This window comes from Leopardus geoffroyi, chromosome B2 (assembly GCF_018350155.1).
Source record: "Leopardus geoffroyi isolate Oge1 chromosome B2, O.geoffroyi_Oge1_pat1.0, whole genome shotgun sequence".
Taxonomy (NCBI): domain Eukaryota; kingdom Metazoa; phylum Chordata; class Mammalia; order Carnivora; family Felidae; genus Leopardus; species Leopardus geoffroyi.
The window spans coordinates 129,906,361-129,930,525 of NC_059332.1; the positions used below are offsets into that span (position 1 = coordinate 129,906,361).

A 24,165-nucleotide genomic window follows, 5' to 3' on the forward strand; every position below is an offset into this window, starting at 1 on the left:
GAAAGGGAAAGAGGCTCGGAGAGGAGAAGTTATTTGTTCAAGGCACACGACCGGTAAACCTACATGTGTTTCCCCTCTGCACTGAGCTGCCTTAATAAATGTGGCATTCTTCTTGTGATCAACATTATGCTATGAAGGCAATGTGAATTCACTCATGACCATATTGTTGCCTCTGATCAGAAGTCATATTTTGAAGAAGTTCTCAGAATCAGACCAGGAACTGCCAGTCTCAAAGCTTATAAAGTCACCACACCAGAAAGCTTTTGTAGTTTTGAAATTCCTCATGAGTTGTTTATCATGGGCTAAAAATGGAATGGGACATTTGAAAAAGATTCCCTACAGGCCTGTAAGCCCAATCCATTCATTTTTTTCCTGATCTGTGAAAATTTAACAATGGGGTTCTAGTTTTCACTTAGAGAAAAATAAATTCAAATTGTATGTGTGTTTATTTGGTAAAACTTGCTATTTTTTTAAGCTATAGATTAGTGTCCTTCAGGAGAGACAAATTCTTTCTATTATAGTTTCTTTCCTTATTTTTTCCAAAGATTATATTGCCTCCCTTCCAGTGAAAAGCCCTCTTTTAAGTTTGAGCTTGAACCTTACTTGCCAGGAGGGAATATTTCTAAATTCATCATGATTAGAGAACTCTGACAATGTGCAAAGTCCGGTCTGAGTACAGCAGTGGAGATAGGGCCTTCATTCCTTGGTCTAGTAAATTTGCAAAACGATTGGGAATGGTTCGAGAAGACAGTGTGTCAGGATGAAACAGTGTTGAAAATAAAGGAAGAGTTTTTTTTGGCTTGGGCTAAGTAATTTCTTCAAAGTAGCAGCAAGGCGTAAGTGAAAAAGTCCTAAACTACAACTCAGAAGTCTCATGTCACGGTATGTGACACATCCCATAATGTGTCTTGGGATGTGATATGTCCCAGCACTTGACATTAGGCAGAATGTTATAGACACCATTCTAATATATCAGAAAATAGATTAATAGTCAGTAGGTCTAAGCAAAATAGTATTATGTTTGCTCTTGACGAGTTATGGTGGTTTATGACCACTGTGATGTTGCTAAGTAAAAGGCACATTTTTTAACATGGCTCACTCTGGGTTCTATACCACCACCACCTCTGTGTTGTTCTTTAAAAAAAAAATTTTTTTTTAATGTTTGTTTATTTTTGAGAGAGAGTATGAGTGGGGGAAGGGCAGAGAGAGAGGGAGACACAGAATCCAAAGCAGGCTCCAGGCTCCCAGCTGTCATCACAGGGCCCGACGCGGGGCTCGAACTCACAAACTGAGATCGTGAGCTGAGCTGAAGTCGGACACTTAACTGACGGAGTCCCCCAGGCGCCCCCGTGTTGTTCTAGGCGGTAACAGGCCTGCACACTCCCGACCCAGGGCTCTTGTTGCTCCTTTGGCTGAAGACCAAAACAGTCCCCCACTGACCTGCACTGCTCACTCCCTTCAGGTCTTTATTGGGTGTCGTCTTCAGAGTGACCCCCCCCCCCCAACCTCTGTGTTTAAACTTAAACCCTCCATAATTCCCTTTGTAGTCTTTTTAAAAACTTTTTTAGTGTCTATTTATTTTGAAAGAGAGCATGCATGCTCTAGCAGGGGAGGGGCAGAGAGAGAGAGAAGAGAGAGAGTGAATCCTAAGCAGGCTCCGTGCTGCCAGCGCAGAGCCTGACATGGGGCTCGAACTCACAAACCATGAGATCGTGACCTAGGCCAAAACCAAGAGTCAGATGCTTAACCTATTGAGCCACCCATGTGCTCTCCCCCTTTGTAGTTTTTTAATATAGAATTTATTACCATTTAATATTCTGTATATATTTTTCTCCCACCACCAAAAAGGAATTTAAGTTTCAAGAAGGCTAGGATCTGTCTCCTTTGTCTATTTTTAATTCTACTGCTGTATCTCTACCTGTTGGAACTGTTTAGAGCACATATGAGATATTTGAGAAACACTTTTTTGAATGAAATATATGGGAGAAAAGTAGATATCTTGATTCTGTAATTTCCCACTTAAATTATTGGCATGTGAATTAGAATTGTCATGTTAATTAGCTTTAAGAGGTAGTTTTTGTTTTGGTGTGCCTGGGTGGCTCAGTCGGTTGAGCGTCTGACTTCGGCTCAGGTTATGATCTCACAGTTTGTGAGTTCGAGCCCCGCATCAGGCTCTGTGCTGACCACTTGCTTAGAGCCTGGAGCCTGCTTCAGATTCTGTGTCTCCTTCTCTCTCTGCCCCTTCCCTGCTCATGCTCTGTCTCTTTCTGTTTCTCAAAGATAAATAAATGTTTAAAAAAAAAAAAAAAGAGGTAGTTTTTGTTTTATTTCAGGTTTAAGATGCTTTTAAATTTTAATTTCTTGGAGTGTCTGGGTGGCTTAGTCAGTTAAGCCTCTGACTCCTCATTTCAGCTTAGGTCGTGATCTCGCAGCTTGTGAGATCGAGCCCCGTGTTGGGCTCTGTGCTGATGGCCTGGACACTGCTTGGGATTCTCGCTGTCCCTCTCTTTCTCCCCTACCCCATGTGCACAGGCACTCTCTCTCAAAATAAGCATTTAAAAAAAAAATTGAATTCCTTGTCTTTTCCTGTAGTGTCACCTGCTTACATTTAAGTATAAAGTCTCCGGTTGGTATGCCTTTAAATTAGTTAACATTCATTTGGAGTCATTCTGGGGAGAAAGCATGCTGAACATATAAGAAGTATATTCATCTCAGGGGAGATGAATTCTTAAAAATGTTTAAGGCTTAGAGAAAAACATTGCCTTTCACTAATATAAAGAGGCTCTGATATGAATCAGATCTGCATCTTACTGTCCGTTGTTTCTGTTCAGCTCGGTCTCAGTGTATTTGAGAATAGGAGAATCTTTTAAAAAATTGTGGTTGCTGGGCTTTGCTATTTCTAGATTGATAATCAGTAGTTTAGGCCACTTGGTGTCACTCGCCTTCCACATAAATCCTATTATTGTCTTTCATCTAGCTGGCGGTTAACTCTCTAAAACTCTGGCTTTCATTCTTAACCTCTCTTGAGTAAAATAAACATGTAGTACCTTCCAGGTACAGCATTTTGTTCTAAATTCAGTCAGGGGAGATACGTGTGCAAAAGTCACAATCTTATGAGAAGATAAGCGTGTGCGGGAAGATCTCTGATTCAAGAAAGCATGTGATGTATGAAGTTGACACAGCAGCTGCCGTGGATGTTCAGAGTATTCATTCATTGAACATATTATTATGCATGGTTATTTCTTATGCCCATAGATTCTTAAAAGTCTAAGAGAAGAGGCAGTTAAAAATTATGTCAAGTATTTAACAATTAGAAGTAAAAGTCCTAAGGGAATACAAGAAAATCATCTTTGCTCAGGAGGCTTTATGGAGGACGTGTCAGCCTGAGAGAGAGGAAGCTTCATGGGGGCAGAGGCATTCGGGATGAGCTTTCAGGGTGAGCTAGATTTTGACCAGTGGAGAAAAATTGAAGATGGAACAAACAAAGATAAGAAAAGGAAAATGCAGAAGACATACTTCGGAAACAAATGGCCCAAAGCATAGCAACGAGTTGGGGTGTGAGCAGAAAATCAAGTTAGAACGGAAGGCTGGCCCTGGAGCAAGGAGGGTCATAAATGCTCAGTGAGGCACCCAGACTGGATGTGATAAACGCAGACGCTGATGTTGCCTCCTCCGTCACTGGTGGCTGCATAAGTTAGGCAATCACGATGGCCTGGGATTTCTCATTTCGAGCTATTTTGTTTGTCTGCAGAAAATTCTTTTGAGGGAGCATTTTTTAAAAAGTATCACGTAGGAAATTAATGCTTAGTGTAGAAAATACTGGAAAATGGAGAAAAAGAAGAAAATAAAAGACACTCATCATTCCATATCCTGACATGACCACTGTTAACACCGATACCGTTTTCCATTTTCCTCTACTTACAATTTCTTTTTTTTTCCCTTTTATCAAAGTTTGGGATCATAGCCCCCCTACTCGCCCTCACTTTTTTTCACTAACACATTTTGAAGATTTCCCTATGGCAAAAAGAGTTTTGTCTTCGAGCACTGTATCACAGATTACTTATTTAGCTCTTTTCCTGGTAGTGAGCAGCTAGGTTGTATCCACTTTTTTGCTGTGCTAAGTAATTCCCTTCTTCATGGATGATGGCCCAGACTGACGCCGAGCAGTCTTCTGAGCACGTCATGTATCAGCTCGTTCACACCTCACAGTAATACAGCGCACACGTAATTGTCCTGTTCCTGGTTTACAGGTGAGGGAAGCACAGAAAGCCTAAGGAACTGGCTCAAGCCACTTCATCGAAGGGGGTAGAGCCGACCAGACCTTTGTCTGCTTTGGGAAAACTGGGTCAAAAATGAAAACATTAAGGAGATAGGCATTGATAATATTGTAATCATTACCTGTAATACTTATGTATGGAAATTGTTGTGGAAAAAGATACATAGATCTTTTACTCACACGAAGATTCTGATGTTCGGTTGCAAAGTGAGTTTATAGCCTAGTTAGCAAATAATACAACTGGTGGCTATTTGCTCGAGGGTTTGGATGTGAAAGGGACTGAGTTTCTGAGAAGGTACTGCTGAGCCAAGCTTCTCCAGGACTTTCATACAGAGAAACTAAGATCACTGTGTCAATACAGTTCTGGGCGCTAGACCTATATTGTGTCCTGTATTCACTGAATCGTATTGCGCGACTTTGTTGGGGTGGGCTCTGCTTTTATTTTTGGATCCAGTGGATTTGATGAAGGTAAGCATCTTCCCTGCACTGGCATCCCCTCCTTACTAATTTAATTATGTAGCAGATGTAACGAGTATCAAAGGGTCAGTTGCCGCGTCTTTGGAAGACCTAAAACTTGTAGGACTTTCAGTAAAAGGAACACTGAAAACTCTTTCTACTCCCATGTCTTTTGATTAGTTTGATTCACAATGTCCTTGGGTTGTTTGGTAACTCCCCCTTCATAAAACACGGAGTGGAAAGGAGGCCTCTAGGACAGAAGGGGATTGTTCCATTTTACAAAACAAAACAAAAAAAAAGATTTATCTGAGACTCCTGTCCCATACCATGCAGTACAAAACAGACCATGGTATGGCAGGCTTGTATCTACAAACTCCTCCACCCTGATACCTAATAATGCTGCTGGGCACAAAGGAAAAGAATCCTGTTTGTGGAATGAGTCCATCGCTATGAAAATAAGCCCTGGGAGGAAAGGCATCTCATGCTTCCATAAGGCTTATCAAACCCTTTCTGGAATGAGAGCAGGCAAAGAACTGTGAAGACATGATATACTCAGGGAACATTTCGAAAGCCAGGACAACAGTGGGGAGAGTGAGATTGTATAAGTGGTGGCCCGCCTGAGGTGCTGGTCCCAGAGGGCCCAACCGCGAGAAAGGGAAGCGCCAGGGGCAGAGATAGAGAAGGTGCCTGGGACTGTCCCTGTTTCCCTTATTATTTGGCCCAAGATAGAGACTGATTATTTGTCTATAGCTACAAAACAAAACAGAACAAAACAAAAAGGAAGGAGAGACTTCTGAATCCGATGTGAGGATTTCATAATCATTCCTTTTTTTTTTTTCTTGCTAATGTTTGCTTTTACATAATAACAAATCTGTTTATGTCTGCAAAGGATTAGCAGTGGACCCTGCTTCTGGAGCAAAACTCAGACAAGGATTTACTAAATCTTCTAAAAAAGATTAACTCCTAGAGGCCAGGTAAGGGAAAAAAAAAAAAAAAATTAACTCTAATCCAGGTGTTGCTAATCATTTAATGTGTAAGATCCTGTTACTGAGCCTTTAAGAGAATGAATCCATAGCAGGCAAACCAAAGAGAAATTTGGGTAAACCCTCCCTTGGATTAACAAAATATATGCTCTTGAAACATACTCTTTGGTTAAACATATAGTTTGAAAATGATATTCAGCTTCTGACTGGTAAACCACAGGAAAGGGGAATGAGCCCTCATTTTGACCTGGAAGGCTACAGCCCTGTCCCTTCTTCCACACGCATTTCCCCCAAAAAGGCCATTTCCCTGAGATTGATACTGAATCGGACTGCTATGGAGACTTTTTTTTTTTTTTTTGATATTGTGATTTTTGTTGTTAAAACTGTAATGAGGCCTATATTATTTAACATTCTCAATGTGGAAACAATGAAGTTCTAAAGTAAATGCCTTTTTTTTATTTTCAGACGGTCTCCCCTTATCAGCCTGCGTGGCTGTGTACCCAGGAATGCCACCTAAGGGGGGGGAAAGGCAGACAGCTGTTCCATAAGCCCACGATTCTTCTTGAGACGTCATGTAGAACAAGTAAAAACCAGATTCAGATTTTCTTCTTCTTTACTCCCTTTAAAATTTTCAAAACAGTATCATTAAACAACATATCAGCCTGCGTGACAGTGGTTGAAGTTTTGGTGGTTTTTTCGGACATTTAACAGGTTTTTAAAGAAATGTTACTTTGGTGTTAGAACTTTTTGGTGAAACAGTCTTTGGAGTTCTACTTACTGGCATTATTTACTTACTAGGAGAATCGGTTTTTTTATCCAGCTTCAGTCTATATAATGTGAAATCCCATTTTTGATATTTTCTTCTGATAAACTTTAATTGGTAAATATCCTAAGTTTCCATCTGTATACGACGAAGAATTGTCCCACACCAGTGCACACAATTTCAGGGGAAACGCTGCAGTGGAGGAACAAGATACAAGAACCTTCCCGTCCTGTGGGAAGGATGCTCTTAAGAGGCCTCAGGCTGTTTCTCATGGCCAGGTCAGAAGTCACCTGCTCAGTTTGCCTCCGGTTTCTATGGCTCTGTGGGGAGGTGGTGTCTCAACTCTTCCTTCTCCTTGCCGTCCTCTGGGTGAATACACTCTTTTTGTAAAGTCTTTTGTACTCCTGCTTTTTCATGTAAGAATTTTTATTTAAAAAAAATTGTTTTAATGTTTTATTCATCTTTTGGAGACAGAGCGAGACAGAATGCAAGTAGGGGAGAGGCATAGAGAGAGAGACAAAATCTGAAGCAGGCTCCAGGCTCTGAGCTGTGAGCACAGCTGACACGAACCGTGAGATCATGACCTGAGCTGAAGTCAGACGCTGAACTGACCAAGCCGCCCAGGTGCCCCAAGGATTATTTTTAATTAAAGCTTTCATTTATTTTGAGTGGGGGAGGGGCAGAGGAGGGAGAGAGAGAATCCCAAGCAGGTTCCTCGCTGACAGCCTGGAGCCCTGTGCAGGACTCAGACTCACGAACTGTGAAATCATGACCTGAGCCAAAACCAAAGTTGGACACTTAACCCACAAAACCACCCAGGCACTCCTATTTTTTTCTTGAACTCAGGGAATTTAAATTGGGAATTAGCCCATTTTTCCTAGATTTATTTTTATTTTTTAAATGCTTATTTTTGAGAGAGAGCATGAGCAGGGGAAGGGCAGAGAGAAGGACACAGAATCCAAAGCAGGCACCAGGCTCTGAGCTGTCAGCACAGAACCCAACTTGGGGTTTGAAACCACGAACTGTGACATCATGACCTGAGCCGAGGCCAGACACTTAGCTGATTGAGCCACCCAGGCACCCCTCCTGTCTAAATTTAAATAGGAGAATCCCAAGCTACTCCCACTCGTAGTGTAGCAAGTACAAGACCTGAACTCTTTTGATCTGTATTTTGGGACCAAACGCTATGTTCTGTGCTCAGGTGTATCAGGTATGTGTTCTGGATTGGACTGAAGACTACGAAGCCATGTAAAAGTATTTGTGGAAGGTTCCCTAAGTGGATCTTGGGAGATTTTGCTAAGGTGAACCAGTACTCTCCTCATGCTCTGGCAGATTGCCTTCTCTCAGGTAAGAGTGGATATAGGAATGGAGATAGGCCTCCCACTGGAGTCCTACTGAAGAAACTTTACCCCTTTTTCTCATTTCCTACCCACAGCTTAAACTGTACTTTAAGGATCCACCATGTTGGTTCCCCATACTGCAGCCAAGCCCTGGGTCACTTGGTGCCCTCTGTGTTCATCAGCATCACCATTAAGGGCTACGGGCCAGGGTCTCTCACACTGGCTAACAGGCTTCTTTGATGGACAAAGGTTCTCACGGCTTCCTTTTCTCGGCCCACCCCCCAACCCCACCCTAATCAGAGACAAAGCAAAAAAATAGGCTTTTCAGATTCAAGGGGTCCTAATACTTTCTGAAGAAATCCCAACAAGGAATAGGCAAATTTCTAATCTGTACTAGAAATTAATGGTAAGGACCATTGTAAAACTGGAACATGATCATCCAGGATAGACTACACTTCAGTAGCTAGTACTCTGACATCCGCATCAGAAATAAATTACATAATATTATGGCAGAATTCAAAATGTTTTATCAGTAATTTTTAGAAATAAAGTCACAGTGGTGGGAACTTAACTGAAGCATTTAAGCTTCCACCTTAAATCCTAATTTACTCCAAAAAAGGTAGTTTCTAACAGATGCTGAATAGAAGTCACAATAGTAGTTTCTGTGGGGGGAGTAATGGCCAGGAGGGGGCATGAGGGAGCCAGCTAGGGAGCTGGAAATGTTTTATATCCCAATCTGGACGGTTACGCGCATGTAGTTTGTAAAAAATCAGTCAAGTCAAGTCTGCAGGATTTGTAGAGTTTATTATATGTAAGATATATCTTCATATAGAAAGCCTCTAAACACAAAAGACAAAGGAGCTTTAAAAAAAAAAGTTAGGTTTTATATTCTTAAACTCATTAGATACCAAATTCAAGACATAGATTATAGTTACATTGCAAATGTTATCCTTTTGAAAAAAACTAATATTGACTTAAATGATGAATTTAAATGCATTTATTGGTGATTAAAAATACTTAAGCAGAGTAGTATTTTAAGCCAGACAGAGCAAAGAAAATTCTTGTTTAATATATATATATATATTTTAAAATTCCAGTAATATTTTCTTAAATTCCTGTTAAAAATATAATCAATATTAAAGTCAGCAAAATGCTTTCTTTTGACTGACGCCTGGATTATTTTACCACTTAACCTGGTTACACAGTGATTTTTTTTTTTTTCTGTCAGATGTAACTGACAACCAGTTTAGTCTTTTAAGATACATGAAGTGATAACTCACATTGTAGCATCTTGTGGAAAATATTCAAACTACATTTAAAATGCTTTTTTAAAATGGAGACGTCTATTATTCCACAAGAAATTGTTTCTGTAAAACTACAGGTTGGCTATGGCAAAAGTAACTAAACTACATCCAACCCTGAAGGTAGAAAAATCCCTGAAAAGAAATACACAGCCTAGTTATAATATGCAATATAAAGGTTATTTTGTATTTTAAAAATTCTCCCATTTTGGAGAAAGCCAAACCTTCCCATAGTTCCCTTTACTAGGCAGTGCCACATAAAATTAGTTAACATTATGATCATGGCTTACGATTAAATTCAATTTGACAAACACCTATATATAGCAGCCCTCGTTTGGATGTCGGTTCTGACAATATTTGCAGTTCCATTAAAGAATACTTGCTTATCAAATTTGGTACAAAGCATGAACACTCAGGACAATTGGCACGATACATGCAGTTCGAGAACTCTCTTATCTCAAGCCAGTCATCACTGAATTAGCCGTATTTCCAGTCCCGCTTTCCAAATCTCTCCTTGTAGCATAACTGATGCTTACATGCTCCTTAAAACACATCTTCCAGAATAAGAAAAGGACGCTTTAAAAACCAGTCATCTGAATGCATGATGGAAATGAGGCAGGATAGCAGAGCCGGTGCCAGCTGGGAAAACATGGGGGATGGGGGGGAGGGGGAGCTGGCCCAGGCTCATAGTGCTCATGGCTAGTGAGGGATCTTGTTGCTGCTGCCCCAGACAGCTTAACCTGTGGGGCAGAGACTCCCCAGGCCCCAGGGTGAGAGTGCCGTTCCCAAAGGCGTTTTGGGTAGCAGGAGGGGGCAGCTGCCAGAAGCCCAACAGGGGGGAAATGTCCAAAGAGGCAGGTATCGTTAGGTTCACAGCATCTGCAGGTAGCTCCTTGGGCAGGCTCACTTTACCAGCGCTTCCCTTAGCCGGATCGAAACCTGGGTTGAGCTTGTGAGGTGACTGAGGCTCTTGCAGAGGCAAGTCCTCAAGCAAATTGATATTGCAAAATCCTTTAGTATCTGCTTTGAGGGGCAGGCTTGCAAGTGGGGAGTATGAGGTAGAACTGGTGTTGTACTTGTGATTCTGGAGGGGCGCGGGAGGGGAGCTGGGAGAGGTTACGGGGTGGAGGGGGGCCAGGGGCTCCGGCAGCGCCTGTACAGGCTGGGAGGCTGGATCCGAGGGGTTGTGGGCGTGGCCGTGTACCTCAGCGGGCAGGCCGCTGGCGAGCCCGTTCTGCGCGTGCGCGGGAGCCCCCAGAGGGAAGGGAGACAGCGGGGCGGCCTTCAGCTGAAACTGGGGAGAGATGGAGTGGAAGGTGCTCAGAAGGTCTCCAGACTGCAGACTCTCTTTCATCAGCTCCTGCGAGTGTGTCTTCTTGGTATGTCGCGTGAGGTGGTCTTTGCGCCCAAATCTCTGGGCACAAAACTGGCACAGGAAGTCCTTGCAGCCTGTGTGGACCACCAGGTGGCGCCGCACGTCCTTCCGGGTGTAGAAGCATCTCTCACAGTGGTCGCACTGGTGCTTCTTCTCCTTGGTGCCGCTGGGGGGCTTTTCTTCCGCGTGGGCTTTGAGGTGGTCCAGCAGCACCTCGGTGCTCCCTAGCTCCAGGGCGCAGACCCCGCAGGTGAGGTCGCCACTGCTGGCCGCGTGGAGGGCCAGGTGCCTCTTGTAGCCCAGCATGGTGTTGTACTTCTTCCCACACTCCTCACACCCAAAGGCCATTTTGTTGGGGTCATGCGTTTGGAGGTGGTTTTTTAGGTGGTCTTTCCGGTTGAACGTCTTCTCGCAGTGAGCACACTGGTGAGATTTCTGGGGCGAATGGGTAGCCATGTGCCTAGGAACAGAAGGAAAAAAAATTGAGTCCATTCTGAAATTTCAACAGTCAAAGGTGTAGGAAAAATATTAAAATGTTAATAGTTTTCTCTAGGTGCAGGCGTAAGAAATTATTTTCGTTAAAAAAAAATAACTTTTCCATGACTTTCCAGATTCTACAAATATATAACTCTGTGATAAAAAAAAAAAAAATAGGCACCACTAAAGGCATCATACAATTTTCATACCTGTAAAAAAATATTCTTTGAGAACCTATTTTCCTCATATAGGCAAAGATTTCTAAGCAAATACGAATATTTAAAAATATGTCATTTTCAGGAAGGGGTTCAATGGATGTTCTATACTCTCCGGAAATTACCCAATTTTCAAAAGTGACCCAATTAACCTTCTACACAGAACCCCATGCGCCCCCTCACACCCTCTTCCCAGATTTTAGGTTTTTATCCTATGTACAATTCCTGCTTGGTTTTCATTAATTGAGGCAAAAAGTTCAGGCCGTAGAAATAACACAAAAAGTCTATCCTTGACTCAGAGAGTGTTCAGTTGGATCCAAAACCCAGAACGCCACCCCACCACCTGTGCTGTGAGCCTGAGCCTCATGCTCAAGTCTCGGCGCCCCATTTAAGATTTTCTATCAGCTGTCATCTCAGAGGTGTGCAGCCCCTGTCTCCAGAGGCTCGAACGACAACATTCGTGAAGCAGCCTAGGTTGTACTTCAAGCCACAAGCTGCAATTAAGGATGCTGTTCTGGAAGTACAACTAACATACAGACCTGGCGTTTCACAGGATACACTCAGTTATTAAAATGAACCTTTTTAAAGTTTTAAGGATGACAAACAGGATTTCCTCACCGAGGTTGTTTTGTTTTTTAAAACCAACAGAGTTTAGGGGTAGATTCTCGTGATGTATATACTGTATGTTAGCCAACTTGACAATAAATTATAGTTAAAAAACAATAATAAAAATTAAACCAACAGAGTTTAGATTTTAGGAGCTCAGTGGAACTACAACAAATGGAATTGTGATGGTTTTCCAAAATGGATTTGTGCTTTACAAATATAATACAGGTATTTTGATGTTTCAGACCGACTAAGAGGACTATGGCTTGTCCCTGAAGCTCAAAGGAAAACTTTTTTTTTTTTTTTTAACATTTTTTTATTTTGAGAGAGAGCGTGAGCAGAGAGAGAGAGAGAGCGTGAGCAGAGAGAGAGAATCCCAAGCAAGCTCCACACAGGCTTGAACTCAGAAACCATGAGAGCATGAGCTGAGCTGAAATCAAGAGTCGGATGCTCCACCGACTGAGCCACCCAGGCGCGCCCCTCAAAGGAAAACGTTGAACTGTTGTAGAAGCTTAGTCCTTCTAGAAAAAGCCCTTTTGAATTTTGCCAATGAAATTACCAGTGACCTTCACGAAGCAGGCTGAGGGTGTCTCAGTGGGATCTTGAAGAACTGGAGACGGGCTGCACGCCTCTGAGATGCAATTGAACTTGTGGCTTTGGGTACAAAAGAATTTCTAACAACTCATTCTGTAAAAAAAGAATTTCTTTAAAGACCATATGTTGAAGTCAAAAGTATACTCATCATACCTTTCACCCAACCTTCTAACCTACATTGTCCACTCCTGATCCTTTTCTAGAATTGTAAGGGGTCTATAGTAGCCGCTGTTGGGAAGCCAGTTCAAAAACATAAAGGTGATTTGAGTCTAGTTGTCATTTTCTTAAAAATAAAGCAAAACCTTAGGTCACCTCCCTTTCTCCTTTAAAAACAAAAAGCCAACTAAGTGCAGGGGATAGAAGGAAAAGGAAGTTCCTTCCGCCCCTTCCCTCCAGGACACCAGAGCTCAGCATACACAGGGATACTTATAATGGCACAGACACTTGTGGAGAGACAGGAGCCAGTGCGACAGGCACCTGGGACATGCAGAAGGTGTGTCCCCAAGTTCTGCATGTATTGAAACAGACTGCAGAAAGGGTTTTGCAAGCCAAGTTATACAAGGCTTATACCCCACTCTTACACAAGATATCCACAGATACATCATCAGCAGATGTGAGGGGGAGCTGTTTGCAAACTTGGCATTTAAACAGTTTTCAATGTGGTCTAGTACTAGTGAACAGGACCCCCTGAGCTCTGCCCTGGCTCTTCTTTCTTGCCTCTCTCCCTTTTATTCTTTGTGGAGGACTTTGATCGGATTAGATTTATCACCCATGGGTAGGTCAGTGCCAAGTTAACGACTGGACTGTCCTACTCCTGACTACCTGTGAGAAAGGCACAGGTTGACAAAACCCTACTTGAGCAACAATCCCACTTTTCACATTTTACCAGCTGCCATTCCTCTGAATTTTTTGACTCTTTCCTTTGCCTGGTATCCAGCCCTTCCCCTTTTAATTGATCCCTTACTCACTCATGCAATAGTCCCAATCTAGAACACGATCATCTTATAGCTGAAATTACTTCAACAAGTGGTTTCCTTCCCTCAACTTCTCGTCTTGCCTCACAGTCCATGACACCATCAGTTTCAGTCTGCTACAGGCAGCACCAAGTGTAACTGCTTACAGTAAGACTTCCCACCAGGAATTCTGACCGGCCTTGCCGAATCCTCTTTCCTTCTTGCCTTTTGCTGTTTCCACCTGCTTCCCCCGTTTGCTGTACTGGGGCCCACGTTCTCTTTTCTACTTAAGCAAGTTCTTTTCTCCAACCTCTGCTTCTAAAACAGAGCTTATGTTGAAGCTGTGGGAAATGGGATGGAATGCTACCCCCACCGTAAAAACGAAAACCACAAAACGTAAAGCGTCCCCTCATCTTGCCACTCTTTACTCTCCTTCAGGCCAGAGAGGTGTGAGGTGCGGGGGGCCATGCAGGGCGGGCGGTTCTTGCATAAAGCCCGTTGCTTCCCGTTTTGGCCGCACTTTGCCCCCTTCGCCCAGCAAGCTGTTTCCCTTGCTTGAAACGACCACCTCCCAAATATTGCTTAAGGCAACTTCCTCAGCGCGGTTTACCACAGTAATCCCACCTAATTCCTGTCATTCCAATAATCTGTTAGCTCCAGTCTTTTTCAAATATTTACCTCCTGTATGTGTTTTGATCTTTATTCATAGCCTAATATCATCACTGTGGGTTTTAACTGCAGCAAATGCTGCTTTCAGTGTTTGGGTAAGAACAATCACTGTGCACACATAAGAAACTTGTTGCAAAAGAGGAGGGCTTTGCAACAAAATTGATGCACACAACAGGCACTCGGTACTTATATATTTCTGGCAACTAAAGACTGGCCTGTGTACAGAACCCATTTGGGTTTTAAAATACCTAAGTGCTTATAGGCTTATTTTAAACCCGATTCTATTACATTATGACAGTGGTATACTGAGGGGCCAGGAGCATAATGTAGATCTTTTTAAAACTTCCAGGTGCCTCTCTTCAAGGGCACTCCAAGATGTAATAATAATGTGGTCCATGTTAATGCCACTCAGATGGACATCCTCTCTTGCCAAATTTCGACTCTCGCTCGTGCATTTATAGGTGAGTAGTCTGAAAGTTGAAGCTCTAATGTTCATTTCATGGAGATGAAAGGCAAATAAGTTTCCCTTAACCAGGTGTCAAAAGATGCACACAACAGCGCGGATTCTGCGTGTGGACCACATCCATAGCACACGTGGCCTTTGTTCTCAACAGTTCTCAAGACTACTGTGCAATTTAGCAACTTTGTGTGTGTGTGTGTGTGTGTGTGTGTGTATTTTATCTTTTCTAGGATGTGAAAATCCTTTAGAGGGAGAAGCTTCAATTTCTATATTCATTTCCCTTGCAGAAGTGAGGACCTAATAGGCATTCAAAAAATAATTCAGACTAAATATACTTTTTTTTTTTTTAATAACGGTTTTTATCCTTTGGTATATCATGGATGCCTTTGAAAATCTGATTAAATGCACATACTCAACACCTGTATTCCCAACAGAATTCCACTTGGGAGGTTGGACAAACTCCTTGCAAGTTGAGGAACTGCTCCGAAAGCTGGCACTTGGGAGATGTTCCCTCCCCTCCATCCTTACTGTCAGGACGCGAACACACGCTCCGTATTTCATACTGGACTATTACTTCACACCTCCCCCTCAGTCTACTTGCCTCTTCTCTCGCCTCCGAATTACTACCAGAGTCATCTAACACCCTGATCAAAACCACCTTTTCCACTGCTCAGACTCATTACGATAAACAGACCCTTCAGGACAGAGACTAAGGCCAGTTACGAGCTACTTTCCTTTTTTGCCTCCACTTTGAGCCTCACCTGTTCCTCCTCCACCACTACCCTTTAGACTTGTGCGCTTTAAGGCCAAGGCTTCGGGCTTCCCCAGAACCTCATCTCTGTCCGCCTCCTGGTCCAGCGTATGGCTGTGTCTTTCTGAGAAGCCCTACCGACGCTCCTCATCGAGCAGCGGAGAACAGCTTCCTCCACCTGCACACCTCTGTCCAAGCACCTGCACTGCATTTTAATTGTGTTTGCATGACTATCTCCCCAGCACGGGTCTTTTCATCTTTGTGTTTTTATGCCTGGCATATTGTAGGACCACAGGAAATACTTGCTGAATGAACGAACTGACACTACATGCAAAACTGTCACAGAAAACCGCATTAAACCCTGCAGTGTGCAAGGCTAATGTGCATCCACATTCTGCATTCATTTTCCCTTGCGGTCTCTGGTCAGAGGGCTAGCAAAGCCACTTAAAGGTATGTGTCAAAGTACATACCTTTTCTAGAGCCTCTCACCTCATTAATTTATATCTGGAAATGAAGGCTTTGCCACAGTCTGGCTGCAAGCACTTGTAAGGTCGCTCCCTGGAGTGGGAATAATTGTGGATAGTGAACTTCTCCAGGGTGAGGAACGTCTTGCCACATAATTGGCAGGGATAGGTGGCCATGGGCTTTACTTCTCACACCTTCCTTTTCAGATGCGCTGACCAAATGTTGTGCCATTTAAGCACAAATGGAAGGATGGTGCTGAGCACATGAGCAGAGCCACGGCAGCCTGAACTCCAGACCAGGGGAGAGGCAGCGTCGTGGTCCTGGGCCTGGTTCTACCCAGACATGGGCCTCTCAGTTACCATGAGCTTTGCTTCCTGCTTTCCCACATCCCAATTTATAGATGCAGTCTCAGGCTGGGAGAATGTCGGAGGCACAGATGAGGTTCCAGAAGCATCACCAGAGCTGGGGCATCTTCTGGATCGCCAGACTGTCTGTGGAGAGAACAACAGTGTTCTTGTATCAGCTTGTATTGGACAAGAGTGCTCTTCCTCTCCTCCCAGCTCAGCATCGACTACCCAGAATCCACATATTACTTTCAATGGCTCCAATGCAGCACCCGAGTCTCTGTCCTCCCTCATGTGCTTTGGGAGGTCCTTCTGCACATAAATCCTCCCAAGTGGCGAGGAGGCAAGCACACAGTGTTCTGATGGTAGGTGAAGCACACTTTCCTTTTGACAGAGACAGCTCTTTCCATCGACTAAGGTGTGTGTTACCTACTTCAGATCATGACTTCAGGTCAGTGTGAGGCTCAGCCAACCAATTCAAAGGAAAAAAAAACCAAAAATCTCCCCCATGTGTTAGAGTGTTTTATCGGTACAGAAATAAAAGTCATCTCTGCTTATTCAAACCTTGGGCTGTCTTCACCCATGGTTAGCATAACATACGTTGTTTATCACACCTGTTTAAACTTCCAGGGAAGGAGATGAAATAATTTGTATACATCCAAGTTAATTTGTTTATAAGGTTACCATGCTGAAGATCTCAACAGCGTGATGTAAACAAAATGTGAATAAAACCAGTTTAGTTCACTCATGTGCCTTTGAGGGGAGACAGAATATTCCCACGGAAACAAAAATGATGGCTCAGGCTGCAGTCAGAGGTGTAGGCAGCATCCTCTTGTAAACTCTTCTACTGATCTCTTCCCCTTTTGTTTCTGGGGACATTTCCTCATTCCCCAGCCCCACTCTGGAGGGCCAACTAGTCGTTAGTAAGGCCACTTCTAGAAGGTGGGCCTGCTGCCTCAACCTGTCTCAAACCAACCTTCCAACCCAGGCAAAGTCACCCAAACCCACGCTCTTCTTCTTCTACCAATGCGCCACCATTTGAGGAGCCTTAAGAGTCTCCGGCAGTCATGAACAATGAAGAAAAAACCCTGGCTACCTAGAATCCTGTGCTTTTCTAGAGAGAGTAATTCTCAGGCAAGTGGATGCTAACCTTTCAGTTGCCATACTTAAAAAAAAAAAAAAAAGGTACCATATGTTTACATTCAACACACTGGAGTAGCTTGTATGCAGGTCAGTCTTTTCTGAGCTTTGCCAAGTAAGCAGGGCCCCCGCAGCAAAGTGACCAATCACAGCAGGTCCTCAAGGGCCCGTTTCCTGCATGCATTCATTTACTGCCCAGTCTTCAGAGATGCTCCTTGTTGTTAAAAGTTTTTACTTACCTTTTCACGGTTACTTTCAGGTAAGAAGGCTGGAGTCTAGCTAGGTCAAATTTATTACAACAACAGTCTAAGCATCTTTAAACCTACCAGCTCACAGCACACATACACAGAAAGAGAGATACCCCTTTTCCAGCGGACAAAACCTAGAGCAGACTTCTTGTGTCCCTCATCAGCTAGCTCGGATGTTTGCAGACACTGCTCAGAGCTCGGCAGGAGCCAGCACCAGGCAGAGAGCCCTCCCCCTGTGCCCCGCCTGCTCGGAACCCTCAGAGCTGACACGCAGGCTTTGAGCCGAAGCTTCAGCGCTGATCCAACACTGGGGACGCGGGCGCTCTCAGCCAGCATCTTGGCACCAAAACTTCCTTCTGATGGCAGCACGCACACGCCTTGCTCCTCTGTCACCAAGTGTGACTTGAACTGAGCCCCTCTTCCCCAACTCCTTGTTCCCGCACAGTACTGCAGCTCATGCCTGAGGCCCTACTCTGAGGCATCCCCAACGAGCGTGGCCACAGACAAAATGATTCCTTCCAGGAATGCCATCCTGCGTGGCCGAGTTTTTGCTGCCAGGTCTCATGACGTGTCCCACTTCTCATCCAGCCAAAGTCTGGCTGCAATACTGGCCCAGCTATAAGAGGCATAGAATTTATCACCACCATTAAATGTCCTCATTCATTTGAAATTTCTGTGTTCCAAGGCTATCAAAAAAGATTAAAATGTAAACATAATATGAAGTTTGAAATTCATCTTTTCCTTGTTCTCATGATGGCTGAACTCAAAATAGCGCCAGTCCCTCAGGAGGAGAGCCGGTGTGGTGGAGGGATTTGCTCTCTCTCTCTCCCCCACCAATCCCCTGCATGTACACTAAATTCATTCTCCACATTCTTGCTGAGAGATGACCAGTACGTCCAAGAGAACTTTCTGTGATGACGGAAGTGTCTCATATATGTCGGCTACTGAACACTCAAAACGTGACTCTGAGAAACCGAAATTTTTGTTTAAATGTAAATAGCCCCGTGTAGCTAGTGGCTGCTGTATGAGACGGCACAACTCAGTTCCACACTTGAGAGCGAGAAAGGCAAGGTTCTGCTTTCCTTCAGACACAACCGTGCTGATTCACCCTCAGGTGTTTCCCTGAAGTGTGGGAGCGATTCGTGTAGATCCAGCCACTTGTTCTATGAATACAGTGGAAAGATTCCCCAGTTCAAATTCTAGCTTGTCCACTTGTCAACTACATCTTGAGTCTGTTTCCTTATTTGTGATACCACCTGATGCATATAATGGGCTGCTGGGGACAACCAACTGGAACAACAGGGATCTGAAATATGCAGTAATCTAAAAACATACCACACAAGTATAAGTTGTTTATGAAACACTGGGATTAAGAGCAGAAGCCATCAGCTGCACAAGTGGCACAGGGTTCTAGCCACTCAGCTACGGCCATGATAGAAAAACTCACGTTCTCTCCCTCTGTGTGACCCACCATCCGCTATTCACAGTGGGAGGAACCAGTAGTCTGGACAACACAACATGCTCACACACGCAGAAAGACCTATGACCTTGGCAAGTCAACATCGGCATTCTTTGTTCCTCAACAGATACCAACTTTGACTGATGGCTTACCAACAGACCAAGAATATGAAGGAAAAGTAGTATTTATTCCATTTAGACTTAACAAAAAGTGCCTGCCCTTTAGCACTAAATAAAATTTTCCCAGATCAACTTTCCAGCCACTTCCCTAGATTCCAAAGTCCAACAGTCATGGACATCATTACCTACATTTCCCTTGGGCCTTTGAAGACAGTGGGTATATAATCAGGGATTTACAGACACAGCAGATTTTATTTAAATGTGACACACATTTCCTCACTTTGTTCCACGTGGAACTTTCAAACAATAACAAACATCACTTAAACATTTTTATACACATTTAAGTCATTTCATGAGTGTCTCTTCACAATCCCTGATGTGTTTTTAGGTCCATGTGTTAAATACGCCTAGCCCAACACTAACTGGCCTTCAAATGTCGAACTGAATTAATTATACTATAATTAACATTCTTTAAGTCTTTTTGAACGATGAATTCAAATTCACAAATGGTTTTAACGTTTCTTTCACCATAACTGTGTATTTCATTAATGTGGACCTCCAAATATAAATATTTACACTGTGTTCATGATACTATCACAAACTCCTATAAAAATAGTCTTTCTCAACAGACTATAAATTCGCTGTGGCTGAGGATCAAAGCCTAGCTATTTTTAAAAAAATAAACCGTGTGGATAATACAGCGTCCCCCATCACCATGTACTTGACCAGTACGGGCTGGCTGCCGCTGATTCCAATCTTTGGTTGAAACCTGATGCGCTTTCTGGCCACATCCTTGAAACAGACTCGTGATTAACTTTCTATTATCTGGCAAACCACCAACAATCCTAACAGAACTGACAAAGGGATGGTCCTGATGATAATCAGTCTATATTCTGTGACCTGAAATACAGATGGCATTTGAGTCTTAAATACGGTAATATTTCAACACCTGTCACCCTGGAAAGATAGTAAGTCTTCCCCCAAAACATCTCAGGACATAATTTTCAATCCCCTTGATTCTAAAAATACTGCGTGAGTGATACAGATCTGCCACTATGCCAAAGAAGGCTTGTGCCATCTGCTTCATTCTGTTCATGCTGATTATTTTGGGGAGGAGTGAGGATCAGATTGGAATAAGAACATATATATATGGCAACAGCTAGGAAAGACTGTGTTCCCTGAGAGCGAGTGGTATACTACAGTAGAGGTCAGAGCACAAGTGTAGTTCTAGGATGTCCCCAGTGCTGCGTAACACAAGCATCTAATAAGGGACGACAAATGTTCTACAACATTCTCAAAATAAACTATGACTTCTGGCTTCTATTTCCATTGTCCCCAGTGACACAATGCAAGACCCATTTCTGAGAGGAAACTGAATTTCCATTTTTAATCTTCTAAGATGGGTACTCCAAGCTCTTTTTTTGACTCCATTCATCATCACTCCTTGTGGATAAGAAGGTTCTGCTCCAAACATTTCCCTGTGTCTCATACACCTCTAACTTGGGATTGTTTTTATACAAATGAGTTAAAACCAGTTTTAGAAGGGCTTCTATAAAAGTTCTCTTTTCTTTTTATATACGCAAAACATGAAAACAGCCCATCGTGGAGCAGGGTAAGTGGAACTTCATTGCTTGTTTGAGCTCTAAGAGCCCTCTGTAGAGAGTGCGCTTCTCTTAGTATCAGTTCTTTGAAGGACTTTGGTAGTGAGTTTCTAACCTCAATGAACAAAACTGTCCATAAACATCAACAAGATAAAGAAGATTCTCAGAACCTCTGGGTAGTCGTTAATTGCTTATTACGCACATGCACTGTAGAATTTGTTAGGTACCGTATCTGAGCAATCACGACAGAAGACTTGGGGCTCAGTATATGTCTAATCAGCAAAACAGGTGCTCACGGGGCAGGACTAACTTGGTTGAGGATGACAGATGTGAGGCCTTGATAAGTACCTCACCACACGGCTGTGGCTGGGTTTTCACTCTTAACCTAGAGCAGGGGGTTATAAGTGGCTCTGAATTCTCTGAAATTCTGTATAAAATTAGGAGGCATGTACGCTGGAGTTCTTATGGGGGGAGGGGCCATGGCTTTCTTCAGATATTCTAAGGGGTCCTAGATTCAAACAGGTTAAAGGTCACTGACTTAGATGAAAACAGAGGAAATCCCTCTTGGTGCTATCAATTCAGTTTATTCATAAAGTCATTGATATTTCCTAATCTGTGGGCCATATATTTTGTGCCTCAATCACTGCATGTTATCAGGTTAACGTAAAACAAAAAACAAAAACAAAACAAACCCAAAAAGGTCCTATAATAATGTTCTTCTGAAATTCAAGCAGTAAACAACTTGTATAAATTTCATTTCAAATATGGCCTCAGGGGCACCTGGCTGGCTCAGTCAGTAAAGCACGTGACTCTGGATCTTGGGGCTGTGAGTTTGTGCCCCATGTTGGGCAAAGAGATTACTTAAGAAATAAAAAAAAATTAAAAAACAAATAGGTGAAAAAAAACAAATATGGCTACAGATGATAAATTCAACTATCATGTAAGACAGGGCTACATTTTGAATACAGGGCAGACTACCCTCAAAATTATAGGGGTTCATTTGTCAGCATCTCTAAAAATCTTTTATATAAAAAATATGTGTATTTATCTTCATTAATGTTGTAATATATTATCACTAAAATCCGCTAACACCTGAGCTGCCAGCACATGGAATGAACTCGTAAGGAGGATCCACAGGCTTGTCACCCCCTCGTGTGTGCACCTCTCTCCCACAGTGGCCCAATGGCTACCGGGACTGCAGGTCGATTCACATGCTATTTCATTAGCGTGCCCTGTTCTGTCACGCTTCTGTGTTTTCCACACGATGCCCCTTCCTAGAATGGTCCTCCCACCCCCTGCCCACCTGGCACCTGGCAAACTCTTCCTTCTCCCTGTCACTCCCAGGCAGAGGAATGAGCTCCTTTCCTGCATAGGGAGATGGTGGACCTGAGAGGAACGGATTTGAAAGTCCAGCTGAAACCCTACAGACTTGGGCTCAGGAAGTTGCGGTGGAGAGAAAAGCAGATCACTGAAAACCATGGCTAACTGAGAGCAAAATCTGTTTGGTGAGAACCTACCTCCACAAAAAGTTCTTCTGTGTACTTCCAGAATTACATATTCAACAGCCTATTAGATATTAGACATCTCCACCTTAACACATTGGAAACCATTTGTTCTCATCTGGTGGGAAGCACCCACTGACTGACCTTGCCCCTCTGTTCTGTTCTGGGAGCACCACCGGCCACCTGCTGAACAATCAAGTTTGCTGCCTACTGACTTTTAAACTGCTACCTTGAGAGACTTAGCTTTGTTAACTCAATGACTCAGCTCTTATTTTCTTAGAAACAAGGCCTAAAATAAACAAGAAAGCCAAAGTGACTTATTTAATATTCAGAGAGAAAAAAAAAACGAGAAAGCTCTCTGGTCAACTATACCACAGCTTTAGAACATCAAATCTATGCACTAGACTTAGAAAATGTCAATAAGGGGCTCCTGGGTGGCTCAGTGGGTTAAGTGTCAGACTTTGGCTCAGGTCATGATCTCACGGTTCGTGGGTTCGAGCCCCCGTTAGGGTTCTGTGCTGACAGCTCACAGCCCGGAGCCTGCTTCAGATTCTGTGTGTGTGTGTGTGTGTGTGTGTGTGTGTGTGTGTGTGTCTGCCCCTCCCCTGCTCGCTCTCTCTCTCTCAAAAATAATAAACATTAACAAAAAAAGAAGAAAATGTCAATAAGGACAGGGTACTAACTTTCTATTTACAGATAGCTGGGAAAAATCCAGTGGAAGATGGCAAACTGAATAAAAGTATGTAGTTCTAGTCTCTCCTGAAACGCTACTAAAACAGTATTAGTGAGATTTTTTCAAATACAGCCTAAGATAACAGGAAAGGAGAAAACTACCACAAAATATGGGAAGCTGGAAAGCAGGTAAACCAGCAGTAACTGGCTTGGCAGTCATAAGAAAGCTCAGTGCTAAGCCAGTCATGAAAAGCTGTGAAGCAACTTGATTGACCCTGCAGAACCCATTAAGAGTCTCAGAAATGTGGGCACTAGGGAACTCTGGAGGTGGGGATGAGAGTGGGTGTACAAACACAAAGAGTGGGAACGTCTGTGGGGAAGCATGCAGCGCTCTGACCCCCTCCCGGTAGAGGGCATGGGGGTGGGGCACTCTGAGGAAACAGGGAATGAAGGGAAGTTTGTATATTTGCCCTATTTGGCGACCAGGCCCATCCCCTCCAAGGTAGGAGACTGAAGGAGTCTTCTCTGGGAAAGCTGACCGGCCCAAGAGAAAAGAGCTAATTACAAGGACAAATGGCAGGCCCAGGGTTTACCTGCATTAACCTACAACAAGCCCTAGTGAAGTACACAAAGCTTCCATCAGCTTTTTAATGGCTCCACTCATAAATCAGCAGGCAGCTGAGGATCACCAGAAACCAGAAGAAAGCATCTAATAAGAAAAACTGACAGAATAAATAGAAAAAAGCAGCTGGGATGAAGACGATGACTCTATGGGGAAAAGAAAACTTAAAAAACAACTATAAATACCTGAGAGAGGGAGAGAGATCCCTAAAAGAAGAAATACATATACACAGATACAAACACATTTTTCTAAGAAAACAAAAGAAAAGGCAGTAGCAAGAGCCAGACAGGGGCAGGGATTTGAGTCAAACTTGCTAGGGGAGCATCTGAGAATCTGCAGAAACTCTGATATCTTTATGTTTGCCAGTGTGGCTTATCTTGAGGGTACCTGCTATTTTTACATGTTTGCTCCTCCTAATGCTCACTAGTGATTAACACCATGAAGCAACCTTTTATAAGCCAGCTAATATAACCCAGAGACTAATTAACAGTAAAACCATTCATAGGCTAAATAGTTGAAATATGCACTGTTAAACTTAGAAACAGTAAAGAGGAGGTAATTTTTAAGTTAATGAAACAGCTGATTATCTTCATTATATGATAAATACCTACTAAACACTGCACCTTGTTAAACATTTGTACTAGAAGTGGACCTATAATAAAGCTATAAAAAGAGATGACAGGTGTAAAATTGGAATGGAGTAAAATCCTTCATTATTTATAGATGACTGTCTACATAGATTCCAAAGAATCCATACACAGAATAGAATTAGAA

At 43.0% G+C, this 24,165-nt stretch overlaps 2 protein-coding genes across 19 annotated transcripts in view; one reads left to right on the top strand and one right to left on the bottom strand.

The window, feature by feature from the left end:
• ZC2HC1B (zinc finger C2HC-type containing 1B) overlaps positions 1-6,385 on the top strand; it is a 41,596-nt gene extending 35,211 nt beyond the window's left edge. For 3 of the 5 annotated variants that reach the window (XM_045499892.1, XM_045499890.1, XM_045499889.1), the window contains one exon: positions 6,181-6,385. In XM_045499892.1, the coding sequence (XP_045355848.1) occupies positions 6,181-6,263 (83 nt within the window). In that variant the 3' untranslated portion in view covers positions 6,264-6,385. Of the gene's footprint in view, positions 1-5,621; positions 5,707-6,180 lie in introns of all 5 variants that reach the window. The other 2 variants (XM_045499893.1, XM_045499891.1) reach the window with 1 other exon arrangement.
• A 2,218-nt stretch (positions 6,386-8,603) lies between these two features.
• PLAGL1 (PLAG1 like zinc finger 1) overlaps positions 8,604-24,165 on the bottom strand; it is a 110,277-nt gene continuing 94,715 nt past the window's right edge. For 10 of the 14 annotated variants that reach the window (XM_045499899.1, XM_045499898.1, XM_045499895.1 and 7 more), the window contains 2 exons: positions 15,709-16,175; positions 8,604-10,954 (listed from right to left, as the gene is read on the bottom strand). In XM_045499899.1, the coding sequence (XP_045355855.1) occupies positions 9,709-10,954; positions 15,709-15,860 (1,398 nt within the window). In that variant the 5' untranslated portion in view covers positions 15,861-16,175 and the 3' untranslated portion in view covers positions 8,604-9,708. Of the gene's footprint in view, positions 10,955-12,351; positions 12,480-15,708; positions 16,176-24,165 lie in introns of those variants that run through there. The other 4 variants (XM_045499908.1, XM_045499906.1, XM_045499909.1 and 1 more) reach the window with 4 other exon arrangements.